Source organism: Schistocerca gregaria, chromosome 1 (genome assembly GCF_023897955.1).
Source record: "Schistocerca gregaria isolate iqSchGreg1 chromosome 1, iqSchGreg1.2, whole genome shotgun sequence".
Lineage (NCBI taxonomy): Eukaryota > Metazoa > Arthropoda > Insecta > Orthoptera > Acrididae > Schistocerca > Schistocerca gregaria.
This window is the reverse complement of record NC_064920.1, coordinates 987904993-987921587: the sequence shown is the minus strand read 5'-3', so window position 1 is coordinate 987921587 and position 16595 is coordinate 987904993. Positions and strand designations below refer to the sequence as shown.

General features: G+C 39.9%; 1 protein-coding gene across 1 annotated transcript in view; it reads right to left on the bottom strand.

The window, feature by feature from the left end:
* Nucleotides 1–16595, bottom strand: part of LOC126277935 (UPF0602 protein C4orf47 homolog) — a 138861-nt gene that overhangs the window by 82842 nt on the left and 39424 nt on the right. Inside the window, exons 3-4 of the mRNA XM_049977520.1 lie at nucleotides 8818–8971; nucleotides 8590–8699 (exon numbers count right to left, since the gene is read on the bottom strand). Of these exons, the coding sequence (XP_049833477.1) occupies nucleotides 8590–8699; nucleotides 8818–8971 (264 nt within the window). The remainder of the gene's footprint in view (nucleotides 1–8589; nucleotides 8700–8817; nucleotides 8972–16595) is intronic.

The window sequence follows — 16595 nt, the reverse complement described above, 5'->3', positions numbered from 1 at the left end:
CATACCTGCCCTCCATGTACTTTCTAAACTGCCTTGTGGATCAAGTTGGTATCATGGTCAGAACTTTTCAAGGCTGGGTTCAATGTCAGGTTTCCTGCTAGAAAGGTTTTGAGATTGGCTTGCAAAGTGATACTTCCAGGTGACTTTACATGTAAAGGAAAATAGGTCCTTCACCAAAGCAGCATGGTTAAATGCAGGTTTAAGGTTAAAAGTGAGATCCGTGAATAATAATGATAATTCAGGAGGGAGAGTGCTTTGGATAAGAGGTTGAGAACACTGTACTGTTGTGACTGGTTCATGTGATTATGAGTTATTACTGGTCTGGGAGGCAGCGGTTAAGGCTGTCAGATGTCAAGAAAGTGGTCAAGCTCAGTTTGTAGGAGAAGAGTGGTTGTTGATGGTGTGGCTGTTTGGGGAGCTGCAGAGGGACAGGGAGGGAAACACCACTGTTGCTTAGGAGAAGTTGGGATAACTTTGTGAGGTGAAGTCTGGCATGTTGTTGCAGTCTAAAGTTGGCTTGGTGGATGATACCATCCAAGGATACATGAGGGGCAGATAACTGTAAGATTTTGTAGAAGGAGAGAAATCTGTTGGAGTGGCAACTAGTAGATGAGGCATATAGATCACAAGTTAGCTGGGTAACTCCAAGGGACAAGCAGATTTCAAGAAACAGAATATGGGACCTTAATTTTGATAGTGCCAAAGCGTGTTTTTAAAAAGAAGGACTGTAATATGTGATGGGATTCGACAAGGCAAAAGAGGACAGTTTGGATTGTTAGAAGTGATGGGAGTAGCAAAAACGTTAGGCAGAGTGTGGAAAAGATAGAAAAATGGAAGAAAAGCAGGGAAAAAATTGAAAGAATCAGAAGAATTCAAAAGAGAATTGTAGAACAGACAATGGTTAACAAGAGGCAATGAGGGGGCAAAAACTTCTCGCCACAGGAGTGGTCTATATGATCCAAAAAATTGATCTGAAAAAAAAGAAAAAAATGGAAATGTCATGAAAGGACATGCAATTTTAAAAAACTGACCAAACAGAAAATGAAAGTCACAGGAAATAATGTAAACTACTTTGCATGGCAAATAAAGTAATGTAGGAGATGGCAGTAAAAGTTGATCAAAGCGGTTTGGCGAAAAACAAATGCACCACTATCTATGAACGTCCCTTACAAGCCTTACAATTCCTCATATCCAACATTTCTTCACAACCTTTCCACCGATCCCTACAACATGACCCTAACCTGTCCTCTGCAGAACTCCAGGCTCTGCTTTCCCTAAAAGCTGAGAACTCCGTCATTATCCTCCCAGAAGACAAAGGATTTACCATTGTGGTACTTGACCAACAGGAGTGTGTTGTGAAGGTCTACTATAGCTGTCTGACACCTCTACATACAGTATCTGCCATCAAGATCCCATCCCTCTAATTCAAATGGGCCTGTAGTCCTGCCTTGAAACCTAAGGCCTTTCACAAGGACTCACACCTCAATCCGTAGAACTTCTTACACAACACAAACCACACACCTCCACCTTGTACCTTCCTCCTAAGATCCACAAACCCAATCATCCTGGCCATCCTCCAGTTACTGACATCAAAGCACTCAGCAAACGTATATCTGCCTTAGTACATTAACACCTGAAACCCATAGTACTAAGACTTCCTTCCCTTATTAAAGATACCAACCATTTCCTAGATTGATTGAAATCTGTGCCTGTCACACTCCCACCACACACCTTGCTTGTCACCACTGATTCCATCTCTTTCTGTACCAACAACCCCCTTGTACGTGGTCTGTCTGCTGCTGAACATTTCTTCAATCAACACCTACCTGATCCCGAAACTAGAACATCCTTCTTGCTCACCTTAATCAACTTTATACTTACCAACAACTACTTCATCTTTACTGGGCCGACATACAAACAGATGGGGGGTACAGCCATGGGAATCAGGATGGCTCCTTCCTGTGCCAACCTTTTCATGGGTTGCTTGGAGGGGGCTTTCCTGGAATCCATAAGCCTTCAGCTCCTGGTTTGGTTTAGATTCATTGATGACATCTTTGCCATATGGACTTATGGTGAGGCTGACATGTTAAAATTCCTGAAATCTCTAAATACCTTCTTGCAATTAGGTTTCATATGGTCCAATTCCGAATCCCATGCCACCATCCTTGATGTTGATCTCATCCTCACTGAAGGCCAGCTATACACCAAACCTACTAAAAAACAACAGTACTCAAATTTTGACAGTTGTCATCCTTTCCATATCAAACATTCCCTCCCATACAGACTTGGCATTCATGGCAAACATATTTGTTTGGATGCAGATTCTTTACAGCAATACACCACCACTCTCACTTCAGCCTTCACTGCATGTAATTATCCCAACAGCCTAGTTCAAAAGCAGATTTCCTGGGCCATCACATCCAACCCTGGTGCTGCTGATCCCTCCAAAAAACAACTTCAGAGCACACTACTTGTCATCCAGTATTATCCTGGTCTTGGATGTATTAATCAGCTACTTCCTAAAATCATGCCTTGAAATGAGATCCATCTTGTCTGAGATTTTGCCCACCACACTAGAATTGCTTTTCGTCATCCTCTGAATCTTCACAATATTGTTGCAGAAGAAGCTGAGTAGCACTGTGGTGTAGTGGTTATGATACTTAACTGGTTGCATGGAGGGGTGTGAGCTCAAATCTCACTGCACAGTTTTAATTTCTATATTCAGTTCAAGTACATTCTAGAAGTATCCACAAATATTAAGAATCATTGTACTGGAATTTTCTGTAGCTGTATATATAATGTGTGTGTTCTGGCCAGAGGCAGTTCACTCAGCACTCTTGTAAGTGCAAGTGCTGAATAAATGTTTGTTAAGTGAAGTTAGTGTTCATCATTAATTTAATTACACCTTCTACATGACAATATCTATGCTCCTTCTGCACCCAACTCCCTACCCTATAGCTCCTACCCCTCTAACCATCCCCCCTGCCAAACTTACCCTATGCACCCTCCTGCAACCACCTATCGCAACCCTGTAACATATACCGTATTTACTCGAATCTAAGCCACACTTTTTTTCCGGTTTTTCTGATCAAAAAATCTGCTTGCGGCTTAGAATCGAGTGCAAAGTAAGCGGAAGTTCTGAAAAATGTTGGTAGGTGCCGCCACAAGTATCTTCTGCTGTCGAATATATGTAGCACTACACAGGCATGCTTTGCAGGCACAAAGATAAATACTGGCGCCAAAACCTCTGCATCAGCAAATAAATTTTTAAAAAAGGTGGCAGACGAGCTTTTTTCTCAGTTCCAAGTTTCGACCACTGCATTTTCATACATTATCCAACAAAGTAAATACAAATTCCACATTGTTCATCTTCGAATGTAGCAGCGTTTCAATATACTATGAAAATCCGACTGGCAAGACTGTTTGGGATGTTTTTCAATATGGCCAACTCTACGTTCTGAATTCATCCCTACCTATGAGAAGAGATGGTTGCTAATAGGAACGTTTATGAATTGTGAACCACATGCAGTATTCTCTTCACCATAAGAATAATATGAATATAAACATTTTGCCATGTATTCTTTCGTGTTTGCTGCTATCTCATTTAAATCCTGTCTGCCTAATCAACTACGAAACTAGAGTGATACAACAGCAAACATGCAAGAATATACACATCATGCCATGTTTATTCTTATGCCTAATAGTGATATAGTCAGAAATGAAGCGCAGCAATTGACTAGATTTTTAAATCTAAGATGACTCTAATTTCTGTGCAGAATGTAATGTATTATAGAGGCGTCTGCAAAGATTTTCAAACGGAGAAAAATTTTCGCTAAACTCTCGTTCAGAACATCTTCTATCATATGCAGTCTATTATTTGGTTCTTGTTGATCATTATCAAAGAAAGCAGGTGTAAGTAATAAAAAATAGCAGTCTCTTGCCATTGTTTCACTAATGAGACGATTCCTCTCTCTCTCTTTTTAAAAAACGGCAATAGCGTGCACAAAAGCAAGCCACGCCACGCACGGCGACAGGTTCGTAAACACTCATTATCAGAATGCTACAAACAATGCATGGCACAGTACAGTACTACATTTAGAGTGACATAAACACCTATAACAAAGAGAATGGCATTTGTCAGATCAAAGAAAAATAAGCAGTTGATTCAAACCAGACGAAGCACGTGAAAAAGGAAGGATACCCATGGAAATACGGACGGAGTGCCTGGTAAAGTGCAACTGCTAAGCTTACGATTCAACTAAACTACTGTAGCTGTATCGTCATTCATTCGACCTAATTGTGTCTCATATTACAATGGACCAACTTTGTTTCGATTTGGAGGTGCAGCCTAAAACTTTTCTCTCCCCTTGAATTTCGAGTCTCAAATTTCAGGTGTAGCTTAGATTCGAAACAATTTTTTTCCCTTAATTTCGAGTCTCATTTTTCAGGTGCGGCTTAGATTTGAGTGCAGCTAAGATTTGAGTAAATACGGTACTATTAGAGGGAGAGCCACCTTTGAAATGACACATCATATACCAGTTTTTATATAAACACTGTTTGGCCTTTTACATCAGTGTGACTATCACCCAGTTATTAGTCAGGATTAATGGGCATAGGCACAGGGTGTATACTGGCAACACACCATATCATGTTGCAGAGCATGCTGTACAACAAGACAGTCATGACTACAGTGCCTGTTTCACCACACATACCATCTGGTTCTTCCCCCAGACGTCAGTTTCTCAGAACTCCAAGGGTGGGAACTAGCACTACAAGATGTCCTTCGTTGTTGCCACCCACATGGCCTTAATTTACATTAATTCTTTCCATCTCAGCATTTCTTCACAGTAACTAATCCTTTCTTCACCCCATTTTAGTTTTCTACACCTTTCATTTTCTGACTTGTCTATTTTTGCTGCCCCCCCCCCCCCCTCCCAACTTTGTTAAATACAATACACTTAGCTTTTCACTCTTATTAATTCAGGCATGATGTTTTAGCAGTAATCTCTGTCTTGCATATTGTGTTGTCTTCCACCTTTAAGCTCTCAAGTTTTTGAAATCTTGACCAATGCTGTCCCCAACAAACAATCCTTCCTTCTCATCCTGTCGGAAAGTCTCCCCTGACCCAGGATTCTGGGTGACTTTTCTAAACTTTAAGCATTTCCCTAAACCTCTCTAGTCCTTTTCCTGCAACCCTCTCCCTTCCCCTTCCTTCCCCCTCTGCCAGAAGAAGAAGCCACTGGCTCCAAAAGCTTGAGGAGTTAAAGTCTTTTTTGTGTGTTTTCCCTGCCATTGTTTGGTGAGCATTTACTTTATATTAAAGAGCTATGTATGTTGGGTCACCTATAAAAAGGTACAAGAACTAGCAGTGCTATAATTTTAATGTTTCTATCTTCTCAAGTGATGCTTTTCCTGAAGTCTGATTTAAAACATTTTGCTTTTGTAATTGTCCAGATGCGTTCATGATATCAGCAAAGCCACCCATTCTCTCCTGGATTTTCCAAAATCCAAGTGGGCAAAAAAAAAAAAAAAAAAAACTAAAAAAATGGTGAATATCAAATATCAAATGACATCCCTTCCTGAATTATATTTTGGTTTCATTGGGGGTGTTTGTCTTTGCACTGCAAAGGCAATTGGTGTAATTATTACCAGTGCAAATGTTTCATTTATTTCAGCACTGTCTCAAAAATAATCATTCCTATTAGTTAAATATCTGTGTTTTAATTTCACTACCTTCAGACTCTTGCTGCAAAACTCAATGCAGATATTCAAAATATCCCTCAAGCTACAAGTCACATCCTCATTAAGCTAAGACTGTAAGTACAAGGGCTATCCACAAAGTACATTACGTTTTGTAATTAAAAATAAATAAAGTATTGGATTTTTTTATTATATACAGATGAAAGCCACACTTAAATACTACTTTTCTATATAGTTGCGATTTAAATTAAGGCACTTATTGTAGCGATGGACGAGCTTGGAAATTCCTTTGTCGTAAAATTCAGCCGCCTGAGCCTTCAACCACGTGGTTAATCAGTAACCCGGTAGAAATACGATTTTTGTGGATTTCCTGGAAAGAGGCACTACAATAAACTCTCAAAAGTATTGCCAAACTCTGCACAACCTCAGAAGAGCAATACAAAACAAGCTCAGGGGAAAGTTGGGCTCAAAGATTTTGCTGATTCAGGACAACGCCCAGGCCCACATGGCAAATGCCACTCGTAAAGTTCTCGAATCTTTTAAGTCGGAGTTGTTTCCTCATCCGCCGTACAGTCCCGACCTGACACCGAGCGACTTCCACTTATTCCCAGCAATGAAGAAGTGGTTGGCTATGCAGCGTTTTGATAATGATGCACAGCTTCAAGAAGAGGTAACCACGTGGTTGAAGGCTCAGGCGGCCGAATTTTACGACGAAGGAATTTCCAAGCTCGTCCATCACTACAATAAGTGCCTTAATTTAAATGACAACTATGTAGAAAAGTAGTATTTAAGTGTGGCTTTCATCAGTATATAATAAAAAAAAATTCCAATACTTTATTTATTTTTAATTCCAAAACGTAATGTACTTTGTGGATAGCCCTCGTATTTAAATGTCTGTATAAATGATTATTTCCACTGTAGTGTCATTACATGTGCAATATCTTTGTAAAAGTGATTCAAAGATAAATAAAACTGCACTACTATTACTACTACTATTGCTTCCAAGCTTATGAACCACTTCCAGTATTTGCTTCACAACTTGTACACAACCAAGCACTTAGAAACAGCTATATGTAATAATCAGCTCTGAAGCTGATCACTGTGTGACCGAGAAAATAAATCTCTCAGAATACATGACTGGGGGTCAGTGTAAATTTATATATGAATGCACCGTTGGTGGGTTTGTAAGTGATTAGAGTTGAAAATCTACGTGACAGCTAAAATGGCCACCAGAGTACTTTAGTGTTGTTTGTATTTAGTGCTATTAACAGATCTGCGAGGGTACATAAGGGGTGTGAACTGTGTCAGATCTTGACTGATCACTGTGGAGGACGCAGAGATGCTGCATACTCATGTGAGACAAGTGTTATCAGCACCTGACAGAGTTTGAACAGGGCCTCATTGTATGTCTCCATTTGGCCATCTGGTCAAATCATGCAACATCCCACTTTGTGGGGCATTCAGATTTGGCAGTGGTCTCATGCTGGATTGCATGGGAACATCAGTGTAGGCATACTTGTTGTTAATGTTCCTGCCTACCATGTCCAACCACCACAAGGGAGGATAACTGTATTGTGCACCAAGCACAATCTGCACCTGCTGTCTGAGTACAGGTAAGGGAAACCCTGCAAGATTCTGTGTCATCCCACACCACAGGTTGGAGACCATCAGCAGCTGAACTAGGGAATTATGATCCCATGCATAGTCTGCCATTACAATATAACACAAACAGTTGTGTATTGGACTGGTGACATGACTGGAAAGCATGAACCGCTGAAGAACAGTGCTGCATTGTCTTCAGCAATGAGTTATGGTTCTACACTACCCTGGGTGATCATTGTCATTGAATATGACAGCATCTAGGAGAGAGGTCCCATCCTTCCACCAATTTGGCAGGCACAACAGTGTTACTCCTGACATCATCGTATGAGGAGCCACTGCCCATGAATTCAGCTCACATTTGAAAGTGATTGAGAGAACTCTGACAGCACAATAGTACATCATGGACAGCTAGCTCCCTCATGTGTTACCACTCATTCGACAGTACTGTGGTGCAATTTTTCAGTAAAACAATGCTTGTCCACACATGGCTCATGTCTATATAAACTGTATGCATAATGTTGAGGTACTCCATGGTTATCAAAATTCTCAGGTCTGTCCCCAATAGAACATGGTAGCAGCTAGCTCAAAGGGCAATTCTTCTCCAGTGCCAGTATCCAAGATGTCGAGGACAAGTTACAAAAGTTATGTGACAGCTTTCTGCAGGAGAAGATACAATGGTTTTATGACACCATTCCCAGCCAAATCAGTGCATGCATCCGTGCCAGAGGCAATTCAACATCATACTGTTAAGTGGGCTCATACTGCCAAGTTCTCTGTAAATTCAAGTCAATGTTGCAGTCACTGAAATAACATCACATACCCTCTCAACCTGTGATTTTCCATTTTATTTCCTTCTCCCTTTCTGGATGTTTCAAATTTCTTTCAGGCAGCATACTTCAGCATGATGTTACAGCCATGTGCAATGCAACTGAGCACTGCAGTACTAAGAGGTGCCATTAAGAAATGTTAAGCAATCAAAATAACCACAGCCATGTCTCTAGATATATGGTGAGGAATATAAGCAATGAGCAGAGCTACAGGTCTGTAATTTATATAATTCTCTGTTAAAAATAAATGAAACTCACAAAACCTGAAAGCTTTACAGACCAAAAAAATTCAAAATGCCAAGTTTTGGCCACTTCTGTGATTGATAATCATGACAAAGCACAGATTTCCAATTTCAAACTTACATTTTTGTTATAAGGATGGAATTAATAATTGCTAACAAACTTCTATGTGGAAAATTTGAAATTTACTACATTTCAAAACACATAGTACACTGCTTACCTGCAATTTTCTCAAAACAACCATAATAATCTCCAGATCCAGTTTGTCTTTTTGTTGGAGATGGCTGTACAAATGTTCTTGGTGCGATGTTCTTTGCAGTTGCTGCAAGTCTAAAGCATAATTTCAAAATTAAAGGACTGTGTGATGAAACTCCAAGTAATGCAATTATTTTATGAATAATTAATAGATACCGAAATTGAAATATCAGTTTGTGTGTCACACACATACCGTTCCAGATATGCTGCTCTACTCCTATTGAAATAGGCTTCTTTCTGAAAGATTCGTCTGAAAGGAATGAAGTAACCATCATCTCTTGCACATTTTGATTGTGGAAAACCAGGAATCATCTGACGCCCTTTGATACTTTCTTCATTGAAAACATCTGTGCAAAATAGGAAAGGACTCATACTATGTAACATAATAAAGTTTTTAAATTGTTGTATTCACAGAAAGGTGAATTTAATTAAGAATAAAATCATTGGAAACTATTTCTAAAGAGCACCAGCAACAAAAATTTTAATAAAGGCTTCTTGAAAAGTATTCCTTTACTTGTAATTAAAGTTATTTGAATTCTGTTGTCCTGCTCAAATTGTAAGGACTACTATTCATTTTTGTAACAGGGAATAACAAATTAACTACACTACTGATGCGACATAGAGGGTGACAGTTATTGAACGATATGAAAAAAAAAGTAAATTAGTTACAAACTATGGCATGCACAGCTTTATTCAACATGTAAACTACAGATATTGAGATTTAGGTTACAACATGTGTGATATGCCTGCCAACAGTGGTGATCTTGTAGCGTAGACAAATAGTGAAATTCTGTATGCCGTCAATGATCTGAATGGCTCTTTTCAGCTCAGCAATGGTTTTGGGGTTATTGCTGCAAATCTTGTCATTAATACAGCCCCACAAAAAAAAGAGTTGCATGTGTTCAGATCCAGAGAATATGGTGGCCAATCACAGCCCATGCCAGTGGGCTCTGGATATTCCAGAGCCAGAATGCAGTCCTCAAAGTGCTCCTCCAGGACATCAGACACTCTCCTGCTTTGATGTGTTCGAGCTCCATCTTGCATGAACCACGTCTTGTTGAAATCAGTGTTAATTTGAACAGTGGGGATGATATCATCTTCCAAAACCTTCACATACTGTTTGATAATCACTGTGACATTAACGAATATTGCACAGATTATACCGGGACTGGATATTGCACACCACACAGTCATCCATTGAAGGTGAAGAGACTTCTTGGTCATGAAATGCAGATTATCAGTACCGCAAATCCACCAACTGCTTATTGCTGAACCCATCTAAATGAAAGTGGGCTTCATCACTAAACCAAATCATACATGCGCTTACTAATTTCCATCGTGCCCCATGGCCAGCTGTTCAGTCTCTATGTCCTAATGCAAACCATACAGAAGTTATGACAATTTTATTTCATAGAGTTCAGTAATTGTCACCCTGTATTTTGTATCATGAACTTGACCTAAATTCTTTAATTGTAGAATGATAGCATTTGTTTGGGGTTTTAACCCAATTATATTAATAATGTTACAAAAGCCTGCAAATAGTTTATTGAACATAAAATAATTTGTTTTATCCAATGCGTATGAAATATGCTTGCCACAGGTGGGGAGGCTTCCCTGCCTCTACCATACAGATAGCCATATCGTAGGTGCAATCACAATGGAGGGGTATCTGTTGAGAGGTCAGACGAATGTGTGGTTCCATGAAGAGGGGCAGCAGGCTTTTCAGTAGTTGTAAGAGCAACAGCCTGGATGATTTACTAATCTGGTCTTCTAACATCCACCAAAATGCCTTATTGTGCTGATACTACGAACGGCTGAAATCAAGGAGAAACTACAACTCTAATCTTTCCCAAGGGCATGCATCTCTACCATAAAATGATGATGGCATCCTATTGGGTAAAATATTCTGTAAGTAAAACAGTCTCCCATTTGGATCTCTGGGTGGGGACTGCTCAGGAGTATTTCATCATCAGGAGAAACAGAACTGGCATTCTATAGATTGGAGCATGGAATGTTAGATCCTGTATTCAGGCAGATAGATTAGAAAATTTAGAAACAGAAATGGTTTGGTTAAAGTTGGATATAATAGGAATTAGTGAAGTTCTGTTGCAGGAGGAGCAGGACTTCTGAGCAGATGAATACAAGGTGTTGTTGTTGTTGTTGTTATTGTTGTCATTGTTCTTGTTTTGAGTCTGAAGACTGGTTTGATGCAGTTCCCCATGCCACTCTATCCTGTGCAAGCCTCTTCATCTCTGAATAGCTACTACAACGTACACCTTTCTGAATCTTTCTCCACGGTTTTTAACCCCCCCCCCCCCTCTCCACACACACACACACACACACACACACACACACACACACACACACACACACACACACACACACACACACACTTCCCTCAAATACTAAATTGGTGATTCATTGATGTCTCAGAATGTGTCCTATCAATTGATCCCCTCTTTTGGTCAAGCTGTGCCACAAATCTCTTGTCTCACAAATTCTTTTCAGTGCTTTCTCATTAGTTACATGATCAACCCATCTAATCTTCAGCTTTCTTCTGTAGCACCACATTTCAAAAGCTACTATTCTCATTTTATCTAAACTGTTTATCATCTGCATTTCACTTCTATACATGGCTACACTTCACACAAATTACAGAAAAGACTTCCTAACACTTAAATCTATATCTGATGTTAACAGATTTCTCTTCTTCGGATACGCTTTCCTTGCCTTTGCCAGACTACATTTTATATCCTCCCTTCTTCGACCATCATCAGTTATTTTGCTGCCCAAAAGCAAAACTCATCTACTACTTTAAGTATCTTATTTCCTAATCTGATTCCCTTAGTGTCACCTGATTTAATCTGACTACATTCCATTATCCTTGTTTTGCTTTTGTTGGTGTCCATCTTGTATTCTCTATACAAAACACTGTCCTTCCCATTCAACTTCTTTTCCAAGTCCTTTGCTGTCTCTGACAGAATTATAATGTCATCGGCAAATATCAAAGTTTTTATTTCTTCTCCCTGAATTTTAATTCCTACTCCAAATTTTTCTTTGTTCCATGCCCCTTGACTCGTATACTGATGTGTGGTTTCTGTACAAATTTTAAATAGCCTTTCACTTGCTGTATTTTACCCCTCTCTTTTTAAAGAAAGTATTCCAGTCAACATTGTCAAAAACTTTCTCTAAATCTACAAATGCTATAAATGAGGGTTTGCCTTTCCTTAACCTACCTTCTAAGATAGGTCATAGGATCAGTATAGCTTCACTTGTTCCTACATTTCTCTGGTATCCAAACTGATCTTCTCTAATGTCAGCTCCTACCAGTTTTCCATTCTTCTGTAAAGAATTTGTGTTATCATCTTGCAAGCATGACTTATTAAACTGAGAGTTTGGCAATTTTCACATCTGTCAGCAACTGCTTTCTTTGGAATTGGAATTAGCACATTCTTCTTGAATTCTGAGGTATACATCTTGCACACCAGAAGGAAGAGTTTTGTCATTACTGGCTCTTCTAAGACTGACATAGTTCTGACAGAAAATGTCATCTACTCCTTGGGCCTTGTTTCAACTTAGATCTTTGAGAGCTTAGTCAAATTCTTCTCACAGTCTCGTATCTCCCAGCCTATCTTACACCTGTGTCCACTTTGCTTTCTATAATGTTTCTTTCAAGTTTATCTCCCTTGAATAGATCCTCTATATACTCCTTCCGCCTTTCAGCTTTCCCTTCTTTGCTTAGGACTGCTTCACCATCTGAGTTCTTGGTGTTCATTCAGCTACTTCTCTTTTCCCCAAAGGCCTCTTTAAATGCCCTGTGGGCAGCATCTATTATGCCCCTAGTGAAATTTGCAACTAAATCCTTACATTTCTCCTCCAGCCAGACCTGTTTAGCCATTTGTGCACTTCCTGTCACTCTCATTTTTTAGACATTTGTATTCCATTTTACCTGGATCATTTGCTGCATTTTTAAATTCTTCCTTTCATCAATTAAATTCAATATCACACGTGTTATTCATGGACTGCTACTAGGTTTGCCTTTTTGCTCATTTGATCCTCTTCTGCCTTCACCATTTCATCTCTTAAAGCTAAGCTTACAACAATCTCTGGTTCTTTCAATTTATCCAGATCCCATCTCTTTAAGTTCCTACCTTTTTCCAATTTCTTCAGTTTTACTCTACAGTTCGTAACCAATAAATTCTGGTCAGAGTCCACATCTGCCTCTAAATATGTCTTACAATTTAAAAACTGGTTCCTAAATCTCTGTCTAACCATTATATAATCAATCTGAGACCTTCCAGTGTCTTCAGCTCTCTTTCATGTAAACAACCTTCTGTTATGATTCTTAGAGCAAGTGTTATCAGTGATGAATTATGCTCTGTGCAAAACTCTACAAGATGGCTTTTCTTTAATTCCTTTCCTCCAGTATATATTCACCTACTATTTTTCCTTCTCTTCCTTTTCCTACTGTTGAATTCCAGTGCCTCATAACAATTAAATTTTTATCTTTTTTTATCTGTCTGAATAATTTCTTTTACCTCATCATACATTTCTTCAATCTCTTCAAAATCTGCAGAGCTAGTTGGCATGTAAACTTATACTTCTGTGGTAGGCATGGGCTTCACGTCTATCTTTGGCTATGATAATGCATTTACTATGCTGCTCATAGTAGCTTTCCCTTGATCCTATTTTCTTATTTATTATTAAGCCCACTCCTGCAATACCCCTGCTTGACATTGTGTTTGTAACCCTGGGTTCACCTGACCAGACATCGTGTTCCTCCTGCCACCGAACTTCACTAATTCCCACTATATCTAACTTTGACCGATCCATTTCCCTTTTTAAATTTTCTAACCTACCTGCCCGATCAAGGGATCTGACATTCCACGCTCCGATCTGTAGAATGCCAGGTTTCTTTCTTCTGATAATGACGTCCTCTTGAGTAGTCCCCGCCCAGAGATCTGAATGGGGGACTATTTTACCTCCGGAATACTTTACCCAAGAGGATGCCATCATCATTTAACCATACAGTAAAGCTGCATGCCCACGGGAAAAATTGCGGCTGTAGTTTCTCTTTGCTTTCATGGATTACATGTCGCTCAGTTCTGTTTCTCCTGATGATGACATCCTCCTAGTAGTGCCTGCTCAGAGATCCAACTGGGGGACTATTTTACCTCCAGAATTACCCAAGAGGAAGCCAGTATCATTTAACCACACAGCAGAGTTGCATGTCCTCAGGAAAAACTATGGTTGTAGTTTCCCCTTGCTTTCAGCCATTCACAGGACCAGCACATGATTGATTTTGAAAGGGAAGATCAGTCAGTCATCCAGACTGTTGGGCCTGCAACTACTGAAAAGACTGCTACTCTTCTTCAGGAACCACGCTATCAATATCGTTGAGGCACGCAAGCTACTTGACTGATGCCAAGGTCCATGATTATAAATAAAAAATCAAGTAAGGGTAATGCAGGAGTAGGTTTAATAATGAATAAGAAAATAGGAATGTGGATAAGCTAATATGAACAGCATAGTAGGCTCATTATTGTAACCAAGACAGACACAAAGCCCACACCCAACACAGAAGTATAAGTTTATATGCTCCATAGATGAAGAAGAGATTGAAGAAATCTATGATGAGATAGAAGAAATTATGCAGATAGTTAAGGGAGATGAAAACTTAATAGTGATGGGGGGAGTGGAATTCAGTAGCAGAAAAAGAAAGATAAGGAAGAATAGTTGGTCAATATGGATTGGTGGAAAGGAATGGAAGAGGAAGCTACATGATAGAATTTTGCACGGAGCATAATTTAATCAACACTAACAGTTGGTTCAAGAATCATGAGAGAAGGCTGCATACGTGGAAGATACCTGGAGATGCTGGGGAGTTCCAGAATGATTATGTAATGGTACAACAGGGATTTTGGAAACAGATTTTAAGTTGGCAGACATTTTCATGGGCAGATGTGGACTCTGATCACAACATATTGGTTATGAACTGTAGATTAAAACTGAATGAATTACAAAATGATGGGAAATTAAGGAGATGGGACCTGAATAAGTTGAAAGAACCAGAGGTTGTTGGAGAGTTTCACAGGTAGTATTAGATAACGATTGACAGGAATAGGGGGAAAGAATACATAGAGAATAAATGGGTAGCTTTGACAAATGAAATAGTGAAGGCAGTAAAATAGATAAAAAGATGAGGCCTTGTTGAAATCCTTAGATAACACAGTAGATACTTAATTTAATTAATGAAAGGAGAAAATATAGGAATACAGTAAATGAAGTAGATAAAAGGGAGTACAAATGTCTAAAAAATGAGATTGACTGGAAGTGCAAAATGGCTAAGCAGGATGGCTAGAGGACAAATGTAAGGATTTAGAAGCATATTTCACTAGGGGAAAGATAGATACCACCTGCATGAAAATTAGAGAGACCTTTGAAGAAAAGAGAAACAGCTTTATGAATATCAAGAGCTCAGATGGAAAACCAGTCCTAAGCAAAGAAGGGAAAGCTGAAACATTGAAAGAGTATGTAGAGGGTCTATACAAGGGAGTGTATTTTAGAGCAGTAGTATACAATACACACATCAAAAAAAGTGTTGCATCACCCCAGTTCCCAGAACTCCTGAAGATAAACGTTGACTGTGGATCTTGTATCACAGACACAGTCCCTTTGACTGTTCAGAGATGTCACTAAACCCGCCCAGAGATGTAAACAACCATGCATGAGCAGCACCTATTAGACGGAGGTGGTCCGACAGCCAATCAGTTCCAGTCATTCCACCAGGAAGGAGGTACATGGCTCATGTTGTCTGTAGTCCAACAATTCCTAGTCAGCCATTACCATGGTTCAATCGCATCTGCATTGTTACTTTGTGCCAGGAAGGGCTCTCAATAAGGGGAGTGTCCAGGTGTCTCGGAGTGAACCAAAGTGATGTTGTTCAGACATGGAGGATATACAGAGAGACAGGAACTGTTGATGACATTCCTTGCTCAGGCCGCCCAAGGGTACTACTGTAGTGGATGACTGCTACCTATGGATTATGACTTGGAGAAACCCTGACAGCAACACCACCATGTTGAATAATGCTTTTTGTGCAGCCACTGGACATCATGTTATGACTCAAACTGTGCACAATAGGCTGCATGATGCACAACTTCACTCCCAACGTCCATGGCGAGGTCCATCTTTGCAACCATGATGCCATGCAGTGCGGTACAGAGGGGCCCAACAACATATCGAATGGACCGCTCAATATTGGCATCATAGTCTCTCCACCGATGAGTGTCGCATATGCTTTCAACCAGACAATCATCGGAGATGTGTTTGGAGGCAACCCAGTCAGGCTGAACGCCTTAGACACATTGTCCAGTGAGTGCAGCAAGCTGTAGGTTTCCTGCTATTCTGGGGTGGCATTATGCAGGCCCGATGTACGCTGCTGGTGGTCATGGAAGACGCCGTAATGGCTGTACGATATGTGAATGCCATCCTCCGACCGATAATGCAACCATATCGGCAGCATATTGGTGAGGCATTAGTCTTCATAGATGGTAATTCATGTCTCTATCATGCACATCTTGTGAATGACTTCCTTCAGGGTAACTACATCGTTTGACTAGAGTGGCTAGCATGTTCTCCAGACATGAACCCTATCGAACATTCCTGAGATAGATTGAAAAGGGTTGTTTATGGACAATGTGATCCACCAACAACTCTGAGGAATCTACTCCGAATCCGCATTGAGGAGTGGAACAATCTAGACCAACAGTGCCTTGATGAACTTGTGGATAGTATACCACAAGGAATACAGGAATGCATCAATGCAAGGGGATGTGCTACTTGGCAGTAGAGGTACTGGAGTGTACAGCAATCTGGACCACCACCTCTGAAGGACTTGCTTTATGATGGTACAACATGCAATGTGTGGTTTCCATGAGCAATAAAAAGGGCGGAAATGATGTTTATGTT